Consider the following 18173-nt stretch of genomic DNA (forward strand, 5'->3'; position numbering starts at 1 on the left):
CGTGGAAGTCCAGGCCGTAGTAGAACATGAGCCCCGAACGAACGGGTGAAGAGGAAAGCCCAGTCCACAGAGGAAATGAGGGGGGAAAACAACCCTCTCATGGGGCCTGGGGGTGGGATGAGTTGCCCCGCATCTGGAAGCCGGTGCGCGATGTCGTCAGACAAGTATCCGGCCGTCCTCAACTTTTTGATTTGCCCCTCTGTGACGGAGGAGGCCATCCATCTACCTCCCGCTCCGGACATAATTGGAGAAGGTTGAGGTGGGAAGTGCGGGCTTGGGCGTTGGAGCTCGAGCGCGCAGGAACGGATAAGCAAAGGAGGAAGAAGGCGTAAATGGAAAGGGTAGATCCTTATCCCCTTATATGGGCGGCCGAAACTGCGAGCCCCCACCAGCCTAATAAAACTCGCTTATCTCCCAAGCGCCGCGGTTAATGGCGCGGTTGGGTTACCCACGCCCGTATTGATGAGAATCCCAGAATAAGGGGACACGATCTCTGCTTTGACAAGACGTGCCAAGGAAACTGCCTCGCTAAACGCGCTGAGGTGGAACAGTAAAACGATTCGAATAAAAGCCTGGCCGTGGCGTGATGTCACGCTGTGGAATACGTCAGCAGATTAGATTGGTGCAAATATTATTCTCTCTACAGCGGTATGTGGAACTTATTTTTGCAGAGCCGGACACTATCCTTGTGTTCAACATCTTCTATGAAGTATTCGGAGGAGGAACCCTCCTTGCAATGCCGAAGACAACTTGCGCGCCGGACTCGTCGTCATTGAAGTCTGGTTCAGGGGCTACTGAGGGAGTCCTGGATTAGGGGGTGTCCGGATGGCCGGACTATGACCTTTGGTCGGACTCCCGGACTATGAAGATACAAGATTGAAGACCTCGTCCCGTGTCCGGATGGGACTTTCCTTGGCGTGGAAGGCAAGCTTGGCGATACGATATGAAGATCTCCTCCCAATGTAACCGACTCTGTGTAACCCTAGCCCTCTCCGGTGTCTATATAAACCGGAGAGTTTTAGTCCATAGGACGAACAACAATCATACCATAGGCTAGCTTCTAGGGTTTAGCCTCTCTGATCTCGTGGTAGATCAACTCTTGTAATACCCATATCATCAATATTAATCAAGCAGGAGTAGGGTTTTACCTCCACCGAGAGGGCCCGAACCTGGGTAGAAACATCGTGTCCCTTGTCTCCTGTTACCATCCACCTAGACGCACAGTTCGGGACCCCCTACCCGAGATCCGCCGGTTTTGACACCGACACCCTTCTTTAAACTAGTGGTTTCACTAACCATCAACAATTGATGCTCCTTCTTGATTTCTACATTCGCGGTGTCGAACATTGCGAATATCTCAAGGATCATCATATCTATCCCTGATATGTTATAGTTCATCACGAAGCTCTAGCAGCTTGGTGGCAATGAGTTTGGAGAAACATCACTATCTCATCTGGAAGATCAACTCCCACTCGATTCAAGTGATTGTTGCACTCAGACAATCTGAGCACAAGCTCAACGATTGAGCTTTTCTCCCTTAGTTTGCAGGCTAAGAAAATCGTCGGAGGTCTTATACCTCTTGACGTGGGGACGAGCCTGAAATCCCAATTTCAGCTCTTGGAACATCTCATATGTTCTGCGACATTTCAAAAATGTTTTCGGTGCCTCAATTCTAAACCATTTAACATTACTGAACTATCATGTAGTCATCAAAACGCGTATGTCAGATGTTCGCAACATCCACAGACGATGTTCGAGGTTCAGCACACCGAGCGGTGCATTAGGGACATAAGCCTTCCACGCAGCAATGAGGACAATCCTCAGTTTACGGACCCAGTCCGCATAATTGCTACTATCAACTTTCAACTAAATTTTCTCTAGGAACATATCTAAAACAATAGAACTAAAGCGCGAGCTACGACATAATTTGCAAAAACCTTTTGACTATGTTCAGGATAATTAAGTTCATCTAATGAACTCCCACTAAGATAGACATCCCTCTAGTCTTCTAAGTGATACATGATCCAAATCAACTAGGCCGTGTCCGATCATCACGTGAGACGGACTAGTCATCATCGGTGAACATCTTCATGTTGATCGTATCTACTATACGACTCATGTTCGACCTTTCGGTCTCTTGTGTTCCGAGGCCATGTCTGTACATGCTAGGCTCGTCAAGTCAACCTAAGTGTTTCGCGTGTGTAAATCTGGCTTACACCCGTTGTATGTGAACGTTAGAATCTATCACACCCGATCATCACGTGGTGCTTCAAAACAACGAACTTTCGCAATGGTGCACAGTTAGGGGGAACACCTTCTTGAAATTATTATGAGGGATCATCTTATTTACTACCGTCGTTGTAAGCAAATAAGATGCATAAACATGATAAACATCACATGCAATCAAAAAGTGACATGATATGGCCAATATCATTTTGCTCCTTCTGATCTCCATCTTCGGAGCTCCATGATCATCATCGTCACCGGCATGACACCGTGATCTCCATCATCATGATCTCCATCATCGTGTCTCCATGAAGTTGTCTCGCCAACTATTACTTCTACTACTATGGCTAACGGTTTAGCAATGAAGTAAAGTAATTACATGGCGTTATTCAGTGACACGCAGGTCATACAATAAATAAAGACAACTCCTATGGCTCCTGCCGGTTGTCATACTCATTGACATGCAAGTCATGATTCCTATTACAAGAACATGATCAATCTCTTACATCACATATCATTCATCACATTCTTTTGGCCATATCACATCACATAGCATACCCTGCAAAAACAAGTTAGACGTCCTCTAATTGTTGTTTGCATGTTTTACGTGGCTGCTATGGGTTTCTAGCAAGAACCTTTCTTACCTACGCAAATGCCACAACGTGATATGCCAATTGATATTTACCCTTCATAAGGACCCTTTTCATTGAATCCGATCCGACTAAAGTGGGAGAGACTGGCACCCGCTAGCCACCTTATGCAACAAGTGCATGTCAGTCGGTGGAACCTGTCTCACATAAGTGTACGTGTAAGGTCGGTCCGGGCCGCTTCATCCCACAATACCGTCGAAACAAGATTGGACTAGTAACGGTAAGCATATTGAACAAAATCAACGCCCACAACTACTTTGTGTTCTACTCATGCAAAGAATCTACGCAATAGACCTAGCTCATGATGCCACTGTTGGGGAACGTAGCAAAAATTCAAAATTTTCCTACGAGTCACCAAGATGTATCTATGGAGAGACTAGCAACGAGGGGAAGGAGAGTGCATCTACATACCCTTGTAGATCGCTAAGCGGAAGCGTTCAAGTGAACGGGGTTGATGGAGTCGTACTCGTCGTGATCCAAATCACCGATGATCCTAGCGCCGAACGGACGGCACCTCCGCGTTCAACACACATACGGTTGGGAGAGACATCTCCTCCTTCTTGATCCAGCAAGGGGAGGAGAGGTTGATGGAGATCCAGCAGCATGACGGCGTGGTGGTGGAAGTAGCGGGATCCCGGCAGGGCTTCGCCAAGCGCAAGCGGGGAGGAAAAGGTGTCATGGGAGAGAGGGAGGCGCCAGGGACTCAGGTGCGGCTGCCCTCCCTCCCCTCCACTATATATAGGGGCCTAGGGGGCGCCGGCCCCTTGTAGATCCCATCTAGGGAGGGGGCGGCGGCCCTAGGGGTTGATTAGCCTCCAAGACAGGTGGAGGCGCCCCCACCCCTTAGGGTTTCCAACCCTAGGCGCATGGGAGGCCCAAGGGGGGGCGCACCAGCCCACCAGGGGCTGGTTCCCACGCCCCCTCAGCCTATGGGGCCCTCCAGGATAGGTGGCCCCACCCGGTGGACCCCCGGGACCCTTCCGATGGTCCCGGTACAATACCGATGACCCCTGAAACTTTCCCGGTGGCCGAAACTGGACTTCCTATATATAAATCTTTACCTCCGGACCACTCCGGAACTCCTCGTGACGTCCGAGATCTCATCCGGGACTCCGAACAACATTCAGTAATCACATACAAGTCTTCCTAATAACCCTAGCGTCACCGAACCTTAAGTGTGTAGACCCTACGGGTTTAGGAGACATGCAGACATGACCGAGACGGCTCTCCGGTCAATAACCAACAACGGGATCTGGATACCCATGTTGGCTCCCACATGCTCCTCGATGATCTCATCGGATGAACCACGATGTCGAGGATTTAATCAACCCCGTATATAATTCCCTTTGTCAAACGGTACGTTACTTGCCCGAGATTCGATCGTCGGTATGCCGATACCTTGTTCAATCTCGTTACCGGCAAGTCTCTTTACTCGTTCCGTAACACATCATCCCGTGATCAACCCCTTGGTCACATTGTGCACATTATGATGATGTCCTACCGAGTGGGCCTAGAGATACCTCTCCGTTACACGGAGTGACAAATCCCAGTCTCGATTCGTGCCAACCCAACAGACACTTTCAGAGATACCCGTAGTGCACCTTTATAGCCACCCAGTTACGTTGTGACGTTTGGTACACCCAAAGCAGTCATATGGTATCCGGGAGTTGCACAATCTCATGGTCTAAGGAAATGATACTTGACATTAGAAAAGCTTTAGCATACGAACTACACGATCTTTGTGCTAGGCTTAGGATTGGGTCTTGTCCATCACATCATTCTCCTAATGATGTGATCCCGTTATCAACGACATCCAATATCCATGGTCAGGAAACCGTAACCATCTATTGATCAACGAGCTAGTCAACTAGAGGCTTACTAGGGACATGGTGTTGTCTATATACCCACACATGTATCTGAGTTTCCTATCAATACAATTATAGCATGGATAATAAACGATGTCCACCGGCAGTCTATCAGGGTTCAAGTCCTGATGCTCTTATTTGTCCTGAATTTATTTCAATATTTTCCGGCAATGTGTGTTCGGTGGCAGGAGACATTCCGGTCGACTACGAGGTGCCTACAGTGACTTCGTAAAATCTCAAGATAATATGCCTGCTCAGTCTCTGGAAGGTGCTCATAGGGGTAGGGTATGCGTGTGTGCGTTTATAAGGGTGAATGTATGCGCGTATATATGAGTGCTTGCGTCTATACTGTGTTAAAAAAATATAAATGTATTTTCATAAGGCATGTGCTACTTAATATATAATACATGGCATTTGACCTTTTCGCAAAAGATACAAAATTCTCTATACCATGTCTACAAATCAACACCGAGACATCAGACAGCTCAAGATGTTAACATAGACATAATAAAAACTCAGGCCTCATTTGGTTTGGAGAAATTTTGTAGGAATTTTACAGCAAAAGATTTCTATAGAAAAAAAATCCTTTAGAGTTATTTGGTTTGTAGGAGTAGAATCCTATTCCTATCAAGGAATTCTTTCTATCCTCAACAATTCATAGAAAAATAAACATTAGTCTAGACTTAATAAAAAAAATCATTTTCTTAGGATATGAAAGAAAAATCATATGATGTGAACCAAAGGACATCTCTTTTCCTATTCCTATTCATAGGATTTGAGATACATAGCATCTCATTAACGAAAAAGGCTTTCGCCCCGCTTTATATATAAAGCAACAACCCCCAAACAAACAATCCATACAACACAACATGACATCTGATTTTGTACAAGTTTCCTATTCCTATGATATTTCTACAATATGAAACAAAGGAGGCCTCGACAACTCAGAATTGACAAAACCGTATTAATCTGCTGTGAAAAATAGCCATGACAACGAGTGAAAGTAGGCAAAAGCTAGCTCAAAAATTTGGACATATTTCACCTCCATGACAACGCAGCCTGAAGCTATTAGAAAGTTGCTCTGAATTATGAACAGTGATAAATCACCTATACAATTCTTTACACGGAAAGAACGGTAATATATATCACATTTAACTTTAGGTCACTTGACGCAGCTCTATAACCAAATTAGGATACCGCTGGTATATAACGCTCCATAAGTACAGTAGATATGAATTTACATCAGACATAACCTTTCAAATTGCGCCCGTTTATTCGGCATGTCCCTCCTGTCAAACCTTGAGCCAGCCGCCTGGATACACCTCGGTTGTCTTTCCGTTGTCCACATTGTTCGCCCTCGAGTCGCTCTGAATTGATTTCTCAGAAAGTGAAGGCAAAATAGTTGTAAAGCTTATCCCCTTGCTCCTCCTGCAGCATTAATAGACGGTTTCAGAAGATCTTTTTTTTTTTGAAAAGGGGGTTTGCCCCGGCCTCTGCATCAAAAAGATGCATACGGCTCTGGTTTCAGAAGATCTAGTAATGTCCTGCACGTCAGATTGCTGTGTAATGCTCACAATGATCCCATACCTGAGATGAGCTACTAAGAACACGGCGCCGATGAGCGTGATCCCTCCAGCAACTGACTTCAGCACCCCTTTCCCTGATTTGGGAGCATTGTTCCCGGTCCCCTGAGCATTGCTGTTGCTTTCAGTTGTTCCCGGTTCGTCAGATTTGCAAGCGTCCTGGGTTAGTGAAAGCAAGATAAATGTTATTGTTATATTGTGGTAGTCCAGACAAAAAGAAATAACAATAAGAGTAGCATCCAAAATGCTTGGCATTTTATCAGGAAATACCATGTGATCCTTAGTGCTGAATTCATGTTTCAGCTCTTGGCTTGCGCTGTCATCTTTTTCTGGATGGTCAGTGAATATTTTCCCATTTCCCTGAACAGAATCATGTGAAGGTTCGACGTGTCCATCATGAATCCTTTCGGACACTTTGACAGGAGGACCGTCCAAATCATTCTTGCAACTGTCGGAAGCTAAATAACTGTTTATGGAGTCTGATTCTTCTGAACTTAGTGAACATTTATTTGTTCTAGTTGTTGAACACCGATCTGTTGGTGAGAGTAGGTTCTCATGAAAAGGAGTCGAATTCCTAGTATCAGCATCCATAACACCAGCTTCAAGTGATCCCGCTGATTCGGCTAGCGACTTCTCCTCGGGCATTTCATGCCCACTGTCTCCATAGCCTTCTCTTTCTTCCTTGGGGGCATCGCCCAACTGCAAAAGCTCGGAAAGTTTGTCGTCATCAAGAGAATCCTGAGGCCCTAGCACAAAGAGACTGCTCTCTGCTTCATCAGAGTCATAATGTCGGTCGCTTTGTTCATCATTCTGTCCTTCAAATATGCTCTGTGGAAAATAGGGATTGAAAGGAATAATATTGATCAGTCGGCAAGAACATGCAAAGAAAACTGAAACCATTGTTACAAAGAGTTTGCCAGCTAATGCACTACTTTAGAAATGGCACGCGGACTGTGCCCACTCGAACAAGATGAACTGCATTGTGGCTGCTCCAGACTTCTGCGGATGCCTCCAACAATATAGTTGGGCATGGCTATTGTGTGGGTTACAACATCAAAATCAGGCACCTGTCACCAGGGAGCAGAAACACTTGTTTTAGAACTACAGTGTTTATTGGTCAATGAAAATTTGACCGAAAGGTTTTTATTTTGCAGAAAGAGAGGCATTGTTGAAATAGGTTGGATTCAAATCTAGGACTTACGTTCAGCTGCATCATGCCAGCCTTTTTAGACAGTGAGCGTATGCACATACACACTTTCCGAACATTTCTTTTCTCGACCACATCAGAAGGGGTAAACAAATCAATTCCAGCTAATCCAAGGGTTTGGCATACCTGGAAAATAAAATAAAATGATAAACCTGCCCTTTCGAAAGAAAATAAATATCAAGCCAGTAAAGTGAAAATTAATGCACTTATAAACTGAAAATAAAGATGACGACTTGACTGAACTGCTACGAGTAACATTAAATTATCAATACCTTTAGAAACGAGTCTACTTTTGGATATGGAGTATATTTCCCGTTAGTTTTACCAAAAGATGGCCTCTCATAAATATATACTTTTGATTGCTTGAGTTGTTCTTTGTTCTTTCTGAGTAGCCTCTTCCATATCACTTTGGAAACTTGAAATCTGTCGGCATAACAAACAGAATTAAGATATCAAAAAAAAAATTATGAAAAGCTAAGGAAATAAAAATGTGTCAGAACATGTGACTACTTTGATTAATATTGCCCATATAAATTAAGGTAAAGGATTGGGAAGTGTTAAGCATTATTTTTCCGAACAGTTGGCTCATAATGTAGACATAAGCCCACACTTGTAAAGAACCAAAGTTGCCTATTAGGCATTATTAGCTAAAGCATATCATTCACTGCAACCCAAGATTTCTTAGTTGCACATTACATAACTGGAAATTCATACAAAAAACCTACTCCCTTTATAAAGAAATATAGCTCTTATATTTCTTTAGAGAGGGAGTACAAAGTAATACCAGGTAGTAGGATTGCACGCTAGAGAAGTAGAAAGTGATGATGAATGGATCTTACAGCAATTCCCCGTCACCTAGGAGGTCTGCTACCAAAATGTCTTCATCAAACCTGACATGGAGAACTTCGCCAAGCCAGATTTTTGTTTGTTTCTGAAACAAACACATAAATAAAAAGGGAAGCCAAAAAATCAAAAAAGGCGTCAACACAAAGGCAAAATAATTATATATAGTATATATAAGCACAATAGAAGATATTCCGATGTACAGAAGCAGGATAGCGACAGAAAAAAAGGTGGTTAGTGCAGAGGTATATGTATAACCAACAAGAAAAGTATTTCCAGTACAGGATATATAACAGAATTAAAAGATGTGCTGGTAAGCATGTGCACACAAGCCCATAAGGATATATAAAAGAACAGAATGAAAGAACTTTTTATTTTGCGAAAACAGAATGAAGAACTGCACTACACTCTATACTACTCCTTCCATTCCTAAATACAAGTCTTTTTAGAGATTTCAATATGGACTACATACGGAGCAAAATAAGTGAATCTACACTCTAAAGTATGTCTGTAACTCTGTATACATCCGTATGTAGTTCATATTGAAATCTCTGAAAAGACTTGTATTTAGAAACGGAGGGAGTATTTCTTATATGATATACAGCCTAAGTATTGGTAGTTACTAAGAATGTTTGCGGATGAGTGTAGGATGCATACTTTAGGTGTACATTTTAAAAATTTTCTGTTGTATATACAGCGCAATACGATTGACACTCATAGGAGAAGAAGTTAGCTAGTACGGTACAGTTTTATCCAATGTTGACACATAATTGTATGAAGAAAAAAAAAGTTCAACAGAATGCACAGCGCAACCTCGTGTTTATGAGACACAAATTTGCTGTACAAAATGCACACATCAACGTCTTGACAAATTTCTGTAGTAAATCGGACGTCCCATTGCAGTGGTTGGCAAGCACCGCATCCATCCATCCATCTCTTTCGAGTGCACGGATACGATCGACACTTGGGCGTTGATTATCTTGGCAAAACAGCTCGAACATGCGCATCGTTTCCACGCCGTCGAATCAGAGCATCCTATCCTGAACACCACTCGCGATACAGATCGCCAGGCCAGACCGTCCACGCACGTAGAACGCGCCGGGGCCATCGTCGGCGACAAATTAGGGAGCAAAGCCGGCCAGAAGAAACCCAGCGCGCGACGCCGGCCGGCCTGCCGGCACGCGCTCCGGCTCTGCCACGCCGGGAACCTGGCGCTGCGGGTGCGCCGGGAGAGAGTGCACTACTGTTCCATTGACCCTCGGCTCCCCGACGGTCGAACCAGGCGGCGAGTGGATAAAAATCGTAGTAGTACTTGGCGAAGGTGGGTTTGGACTGGCCGACTGACCTGCAAGAAGGCGTCGTCGAGCTGGCGGAAGCTGGACGCGGGCGACGCCTTGTCCACGCGCACCACCCCCGCCCCCGTCCCCGGCGCCGCCGGCTCCCCCTGCTGCTGCTGCTGCTGAGGCCCCCTCCTCATGGCGATGGTGATGGTGCTGGTGCTGGTGCGGCGCGTCCCTCGAGAAGAGATCCTCTCGGCCTGGCTGCCGCTACTTGCTTGCTTGAGCGGCGGTGGAGCGCGCGGCGATGCGGGCGGGTGCGGGGGGCGGCCACGCGGTGACCGCGTGTCGCGCGCTGCGCCGGAATAAGCGCGGCCGCTACGAGGCCCCCGCGCGTAAATCACTCTACTGTACTACTGCTGCTCGCCTTTTCTATTGCAATCCCGTGATGCGCGCGCCTATCGCTGGGATTTCGCTCGGCTTGCCGTGCGTGCGGCGGCCAGCCAGAGCCAGGTGTGTGCGCATGCAACGTGCACGCACACTTCCGAGACAAGGGGGGCTGGCGTGCTCCATCCAGGCCGGGCCGGGTATGGGTTTTACGGTGCGGGCGGTGCTGCGTGCCGGGTCGCCGTCTGGCTCATCACGAGTTCACGACTTACACGAGCAGGCGGGACAAAACCGGGAGACGGAGGAGACGGCGACGGGGCTGGCGCCGTGGGCGCCCAGTCCGCCATCCGTATCGTATGGCCACGGACCGTGGCTGCTGCGAGTAGCACACTCCAGAGTACAGACTGGTAGACGACATACGAGCACGGTGTTCACTCGTGTCCTGTGATGCAGGAGACGAGTCCTCTGGGAGAAGAGGTTGCTTATCCATCTCGACCACGTACGGCCGCAGATAGTCTGGCTGTCAAAGGTCTCGAGTTACTACTACTTCGTGTCGTACGGCAAATGCAATTAGCATTTCACCCAAAGTTTACTCCACCAAAATATTCAACGAACAGGGTAAAGCACACTCTACATACGGAAGGATTTAACCGATATAGTACTGTCGGCTGTTTAGTCAAACCGCAATTATTTAGCGACCGACCACCATGTGCAAGTTAATCATAGTAAATCCAACGGGACCTCAATCACATTCCAGTTTTCAGGGCAGGTAATACAGTTAGCATCCCATTTGATGATCCAGTCAGCAAACAGAATGCTAAGGGCATGTACAATGGTTCTATCTTAGCAATGCCACGTAGGATAAATGATGAGGTGGAGGAGAGAGAAATCATAAAAGAAGGCTTGTCTTCTCTTAATTAAGAGAAGGCAAGAGATGATCTGTTAGCACAATATGTCTCACCATATTTTTAGGAATAACTAGTTATTGAAGATAAGGTTAAGAGATGACCCATTGTAGACATGTTTTTTTGCCATCTCTAAATTACATGCAAGATTTAAGATAAAACTACCTTATCGACCATTGTACATGCCCTAAGATCAATGCCAGTTACTCCCTTTCCACCGTACAGTACAGCGAATAATCACCAAACAAAATTACGGAAAATAAGCGATAACACCACAAAAAATGCAAAATTTCCACTCACTAGAAGAAAAGAATACCGCTATACCATGCGATAGTAATGCTCCGGTTGATTTAGGAGCAACAAGCAGCCATGGGGTAAAGAATAATAGCCAGTGGTCAAACATTTACAAAGCAGCAGGACACCCTAGCAGCACTGCAGTTCCAACTCTCTCCTCCACTAAGTTGTACAACAAAATCTATCGAAAACTTTGCCTATGAAAAAAATGCACAAACAATCCAACAAACATGGTCAGTGCTCAACCTCACCCATCATCCTATTTGACTGCACATGCTCAACTACGTCCTCCTAAAGTACTGCCCCCCATGGTGGAGATCATGAAGATCTGCAAAAACGATAGGCTATATGATAAAATGGAACAATGGTGTGCAGAACTGGCATTGACTAAGTATAAATGAGAAAGCTAACATCTAGGATGCTTGTACACAATACGTTTGGCATAAGTAGACAGCTTACCAAATCAGGAGATGAGCCGTGGACCGTGGTGGCACAAACAGAGAAACCACACTATCAATACTAGGGCCTATTGATCGGAGGAGACAAAGAATCAAAAGAAGCTCGAAGTGGCCGGTTAACAAATGGGTGCGCCAAAAGTTGTGATGCGGAAGGTCGCTCGTCTGGATCGACTCGTACACATTGGCGTATGAAATCTTGAGCTTCTGCTGACAAGTGGCTGGGAATGGGTGGTTGTTCTCCTTTGCCAATCATAAAGAAAGCATTTGTCTACAAGTAGCAAAGAAGCATTAGTTGGGAGCCGACAATCAACACCAAGTAGGTTAAATTTCAACGAGTTATCCAGATTATCATTCGGAGAGAAGTACACTCCATAGAAATAATCACAAGCACGCTTTTTGGAACCCAAATCATCAGACACAAATAATGTGCTATTTTCACCGTAATAAAAAATAGAAAAAAAAGAACACATAATTTTGAAGGCACAGGGTTATCATTGTTATATGTACCAAATATAAAAATTAGAATAGCTATATCTGATAAATGATTCAGGCTTGGAAGGGGGGAAGGTGATGATTTCCCCATGTTCTGCCTCAGCAAGTGCATGGACAGCTCCCAAATCCCTAAATATCAATTAACTTAAAGAAAAAGGACAAGATCTGCTGGCATCCTACCGCATCTTTATTAGAAAGTCAAATAGCGAATCAGAGTTTTTCTGCAACTTAATTATAACATTTTTCACACCCAAAAGTTCAATGCCCTAGACAACAAAGGTCTCATGCATAATAAAGTTAACGATGCAACATACTTAATTTTCTGTGTGGCAAGTCAATACCAGAGAACTAAAACATGTGAAGTTGAAAATATGACATACCCACTCGACATTGGGATATGGTATTTGGCGGGTTAGCATTTCCAACACAGTGCAGCCCAAGCTCCACATATCAGCTGCAGGCCCATATGTTTTTCTAGGATTAACAACCTGAAAGTGGGAAGGTGCATTTAGAACTTGGGCGCTTATTAAAAGATACCACAAGATTATTCCTGAAATATCGCCAAATAACATAAAAGTTGAATAGTTTGAACCTGATCAGCATGGGCTAAAGTATGACTATTACCTCAGGTGCCATCCAATAAACACTTCCTTTGCATGATCTCAGCATATTAATTTTAGACATCTGAAATTAAGAGAAAATACCACATAAGACAATTTGCCATTTGAAGACGCGCAAATAATCTCGTAGAAGAAACAAGGCTCACCTCCTTTGCCAACCCAAAATCTGCAAGTTTTACCGATCCATTTGCATGAACCAATATATTGGCGCATTTGATATCTCTGAGTATAAAGAACTGTCTCAATTAATCAAAAGTATTTGTATGAACTGGCATCAATTTTATGGTAATTTAGGATTAGACCCTCTAAACACAGGTAATTCTATGATTTGACATTTCACCCTCTTTATTATTTTCCCTTGATGTTTTTGCTTCTTTTCCACCCGTTTGATATATCAACTTTGCCCTCTATAGCTATATGCCAACGCCTACCATTTTACTTACAACACAAGAGCCTTTTCAGAAAGAAAAAAAACAGGTGTTGTGCCTTGGAGTTCTCAGCGAGCACATTGAGGGGATCTATTAATTTGCTAGTAGTATGAAGGTCCAGAGATAGCTTATTTATTGATCTGATCTTTGCTGAATAGGGTTAGGCAATTGTGGTGCACATGTGCGTGCGTATGCGCCTGCAGGCTTCAGATGCTTCGATATGTATGGTGAAAGGCACTTGTGTAGTTTTTAAAAACAATAAAGAACTTCATTTATGTAGAGGGCAAAATTGGTATTTCAAGTGAGTTAAAGATGCACAAAATGAAGGGAAAATAAATAAAGTGATCAAAATGCCAAATCATAGAATTACGGGTGTTTAAAACAGCAAATTCTCCTAAATGTTAAAGTGGTGTATTCTCAGTATATCCATCAAAAATGACATGTCCAATGCAAAACAGAAAGAGACAAAATGGGATGAAAAACAGAAATCAAGCAGTGCCTGTATTTGACCAAGCAAGCCAGCGGCGCCTTTTCCAGGGTACCAGTCAGAGGGTCAAGTGTTTACTTGCTCTGATGTAGAGAATCCAAAATGATGACGGTGAACGAATTAGTTGCTCTGTTTCTAACAGGCTGTACCTCATTGATCATTGTTGTGTATTGTTGGCTTCACAATCCCAAACTACAGTACAGATGATACGCATACAAACCATGTAATGCACTGATTTTTTAAATAAATTATTAAAAAAATATTCTCCTCGCATCTCACCCTCCCACTTGACCCAAAATGAACAAAAAGAAGGTAGAGCAAAAGAGCTTTATTTGCTTATGATCCAAAAGAACCTACTTAACCTCCAGTAGTCTATGGTGGATGCCACCTTAAGAAGATGGAGCAGGTACTAGCTTTTGGAAAGCAAACTTGCTCCCTATGTGCTATTCACATAATAAGTGCATGACCCATGAGAGCAAAAACTCATTATTCAATACTAGAAAAGTGGTTGAAAGGATGAAATTTATTGGCTCATGAGCACTGATTATTTTCAAGATAAATCATAAGAGAAGCAGCATTATACCTGTGGACCACATTCCTCTCATGGAGATAAACCAATCCATTGAGAATCTGCCTTGTGTACGCAGAGACTTGTGAGTCTCGCAGTTTATACTTTTGATAGAGGGATGAAAGAGAACCTTGTGTAACAAGCTCAATAAAAATGTAGAGTTTTGATTCTTCCTGCATTTACATTTTGAACATCATTATACACAAATAAAACAAATTTTATATGTGACATAAGGATTGCTTAAAGAAAAAAAAAATCCAGAATCGTAATGCATATAACCTAGTAACATCAAAAGGAGTGTGGAATACCTTGTCAGTTCCATAATACTGGACTATGTTTTCATGTTCAAACTGACTAAGGAGAGCGATTTCCTAAGAAACAAAAAACAAACATAAAATCAGGCAATGAAATATATAGCTTTAGAAGATATCAGAGCATGTGAAATGTGCATAGACAATAGTTGATATCATAACTGAGACAAATCAATAGCAACAGCTAACCTGTTCAAGTGAAAGAATAGATTGCTGTGCATTGCTTCCTTGGTCAAGCAACGATACTTCCTTAACAGCAAAGAACGCACCTTCACTGCAGAAATATTCAATAACAGAGAGCAAAATATATTAAATGCTTACCAAATGGTACAGCTGAAACAAGTACACTTGCTCACTCCTAAAGAATAGGTATCAAACATTAAGTCCTTCCAATATTTTCATGAATAGAGAAGTGTCTACTGTGCAGGGATAATCAGAAGGCATGTTTTGTAACGCTCAGCTGATTGATAATGTTGTTTTGCATTTTAGTAGCTGAACAAAAGTCAAGAGTTGGGTATCAATCAATCTCAGTCAGTAAAGGGTCAAATCACCGTATCCTTTGCTTTTGTATATACAATATGCCATATTATTTTTCTTCCAGAAACAAACTGATTCCCTCAAGCCCATCTTAGTTCTTCCTAGATCAGCCAAACAGTAGAAGATAAAGCAATCAGTAATCACTCTACTAGATCCCCTCTGCAGATTACTGTGAGCTTTATGACATATGAATAATCATGGTCAGAACATGTACAGAAGCATGCCGTGAGCAATCAACATTTGTTGTACCAGACATGTTACTACGGCAGACAGCAGTAACACATCCAGACTGCAGTGGTCTGCTGCCTCGCCTGGCTGCGCTAAATTACAGAAATGGGCTTGATTGGACAAATCCCTGTTCCTACCCCCAGAATATAGCAAGGTGTGTATACTAAATAATAAGGTTTGAAGGGCCAAGGTTAAATCTATTCCGTATTATATTCTCAATATACCATGTTCATGTGTGTGTGTGTGTGTGTGTTACGAAATTGAGCGACCAGTGCATATCAGATCTTTTCTGAGCACCTCCACCCCAAAGCCCAAACCAACTACTACACGCATGCTTACCCAAATAAATGTTTGATAATCTACCTGTAGAATGATATAGTTCTCCCCGCAAAAAAGAATGATATAGTTCTGCGTACTTGTAAACTCTAGCACATACTAAATGATCTGATGCTGCCCTGTTATAGTGATGGTACAATGGGGCTGTTTGGACTAACTAAGCTTATCTGTAGACAAACTAATCATAACACAAGGCGAATAAACAGGTTTACTTCCAGGTTATGCCTAAATTAGACAGAAGAGCCCAGTACCTCCTTGGACCATTCAGAATTTAAAACATATAAGGTGCATGAACAATAAAATGCCAATAATAACATTGCTACTTACTCACTGATCCCTTCGTACACCATCCCGAATGAGCCACTTCCCAGAAGTGCACCACGCATCCATGACTTGATGTTCCGCTTGAACTTGCCATTCGGCGAGATGACGAACACGGCCTCTGTATTCGTGCTAGATGCATCATCATCATTTGTTGTCGACAATGAGGATGTCCCGGTGAACCCTTCAAAGGTCTCCCCTACCCTCCAGCCTTTAAGCTCCCCCTCAAGCCCCGTCAATCCTTCATCGTTCTCCTCAGGATTATCCTCCTCTGTGTCTGACATGTGAGATGTTTCAGCATGTCCATAGGCCATTCTCAGTTCACTATTCTCCTCCGTGGGAGCGAACGAGTTCACAATGTCCCAGGCCGACCCGCTCATGATCTCAGCCACAGACGACTGCCTCGCCGGTGGCGGCGCGAGTCCCGTGATCGGCGGAGGCGGGGAGAGCACTGGCGGCCGGACGCCCCGGATCCCGACCTCCCCGCCGCCCCTTCTCGGCGAGGGAAGTGACAAGGCCGCGACGGGCGCCGCAACAGCAACCGCACGGGTAGCTTTGGGGGATTCCTCCGGCGGCGCGATGATGGGTTCGTCCACCGAGTCAGTGGCAGTGGCGGTGGAAGCGGAGGAGGAGTGGATGGACTCCTCGGGAATGGGGTCGGGGAAGGAGTGAGGCGCGGGCCACGGGACCTCGGGGGCGGAGACGGTGCGGACGACGGGGGCGGGCTCCTCCCCGGGAGGAGCCGACGAGTCCGGGTCCGGGCGGGGGCGGGCGAGGAGGTCGGAGCTGGAGCGCGCCTTGCGGGCCTCCCAGGCGGCGACGGGGATGGCGAAGTCCTCGGGCCCCGACAGCCCCAGGCTGCGGCAGAGCTCGTCGACCTCCCCCTCCGCGCTGCCGTTGATGCGGAAGTCCGCGCGGCCGCCCCTGGCCGCGAGGTCGAGCGAGCGCGTCGGCCGGGCCCCCGGCGAGCGCTCCGACGACGAGGTCGACCACGAGGCGGACACGGACGTCGCCGCCGCGCCCACCTCGTAGTCGATGTGCTTCGCCGCGTTGCGCCGCTCCAGCCGCGGGCTGCGTCCGCGGCTCCCGCTCCCGCTCCCACTCCCGCTGCCGTGGCCGCTCCCGTGCCCGCTCCCGCCGCCGCTGCGGCGGCTTCTGCCGGAGTCCATGGCGGCGGCGGCGGCGTCCCCGCCGCGGCGGCCGGAGGAGGAGGCGGGTGAGGACTGCTTGCTACGGGCCCACGAGAACATCTGGATCCATACGCCGGGCCGAGGCTGGCTGCCCGGCGCCGGATTTGAGGCCCCGCGCCGCAGGATTTGGGGATTGGGGGGCTCCCGTCGCCGTCGGCCTCGGCGGCTTGCGGCTGCTTGCGGGGGAGGAGAGGTGGCGTGCGCGCTCGCTGGCGCGCGGTGGGTAAATAATTTTCCGACGCGGGCGGTCCCGCGGTTTCAATGCCAGGTGGGCCTGCGCCGTCGCGGGGCCCGCTGGCAGTCGCGTCGGGGTCGGGCCTTGCGTGGTCTCGTTGGGGAAGGGGACGTCGGGGTGGCTGGACGCGGGTTGACTGCGACGACCGGCGGTGGATTGGCCCGCGGTTACAAGGACGGACGGACGGGGTCGATGCGCGTGGGCCCCGCCCGTCAGCGGGGGACGCGAGCGGTGAAAATGGCTGCTGTTTGCGTGGACGTGAGGCCAGTGGTAGTGGACTAGTGGTAATAAAGCGTGTGAAAGCGCGCCGTCGCCGGTCCGTCCACCGGCTGTCAACGGCGGTGGCCGGCGGCGCAGCCGCGCAGGCAGGCAACAGAATTCGAGGGCGTCTGGGTCGGGTATCTGGGGACTGTTAGCACATGGCGCAGTGATAACAGTAGGCAAGTGGTGGCCATTGTAGTACAAGTTGTAATGCAACCCAAAACAAAAGGCGAGTGTCAATGGACGTTGCCACTTTGCTTGCCAGTGGAAAAATTGTGCTGCTTGCCTGCTTTCACTCGCCTTTTACAGTCTCGGAAATGTTGATTGCTGGACGGAGAAACGGTGTGGGATCATGTGTGTCTGGAACAAGAATGTTGCGCCGTTCGGGTGGATTGGTTTGGCTGCCGTTCCCTCGATTGATTGGCAGCTTTGGCGCTGGCCTCCGGCGTGGGACAGATCGGCCG

At 46.3% G+C, this 18173-nt stretch overlaps 2 protein-coding genes across 2 annotated transcripts; both read right to left on the reverse strand.

Moving 5' to 3' along the window:
- Positions 1–5756: 5756 nt before the first annotated feature.
- On the reverse strand, positions 5757–10147 carry LOC119294771 (protein OPAQUE10-like). The gene is made up of 8 exons (XM_037573031.1): positions 9720–10147; positions 8371–8462; positions 7804–7954; positions 7526–7657; positions 7257–7391; positions 6595–7152; positions 6329–6483; positions 5757–6169 (listed from the first exon to the last, which is right to left on the reverse strand). The coding sequence occupies exons 1-8, from the start codon at positions 9849–9851 to the stop codon at positions 6034–6036; spliced, it is 1491 nt and encodes a 496-aa protein (XP_037428928.1). The 5' UTR covers positions 9852–10147; the 3' UTR covers positions 5757–6033.
- A 1076-nt stretch (positions 10148–11223) lies between these two features.
- Positions 11224–17390, reverse strand: LOC119294770 (mitogen-activated protein kinase kinase kinase 1-like). Its single transcript, XM_037573030.1, has 9 exons — positions 16030–17390; positions 14791–14875; positions 14599–14661; positions 14306–14463; positions 12954–13029; positions 12812–12871; positions 12568–12675; positions 11697–11963; positions 11224–11565 (listed from the first exon to the last, which is right to left on the reverse strand). The coding sequence occupies exons 1-8, from the start codon at positions 17271–17273 to the stop codon at positions 11757–11759; spliced, it is 2001 nt and encodes a 666-aa protein (XP_037428927.1). The 5' UTR covers positions 17274–17390; the 3' UTR covers positions 11224–11565; positions 11697–11756.
- Positions 17391–18173: the final 783 nt, after the last annotated feature.

This window comes from Triticum dicoccoides, chromosome 4B, assembly GCF_002162155.2.
Source record: "Triticum dicoccoides isolate Atlit2015 ecotype Zavitan chromosome 4B, WEW_v2.0, whole genome shotgun sequence".
In the NCBI taxonomy this organism is placed as follows: domain Eukaryota; kingdom Viridiplantae; phylum Streptophyta; class Magnoliopsida; order Poales; family Poaceae; genus Triticum; species Triticum dicoccoides.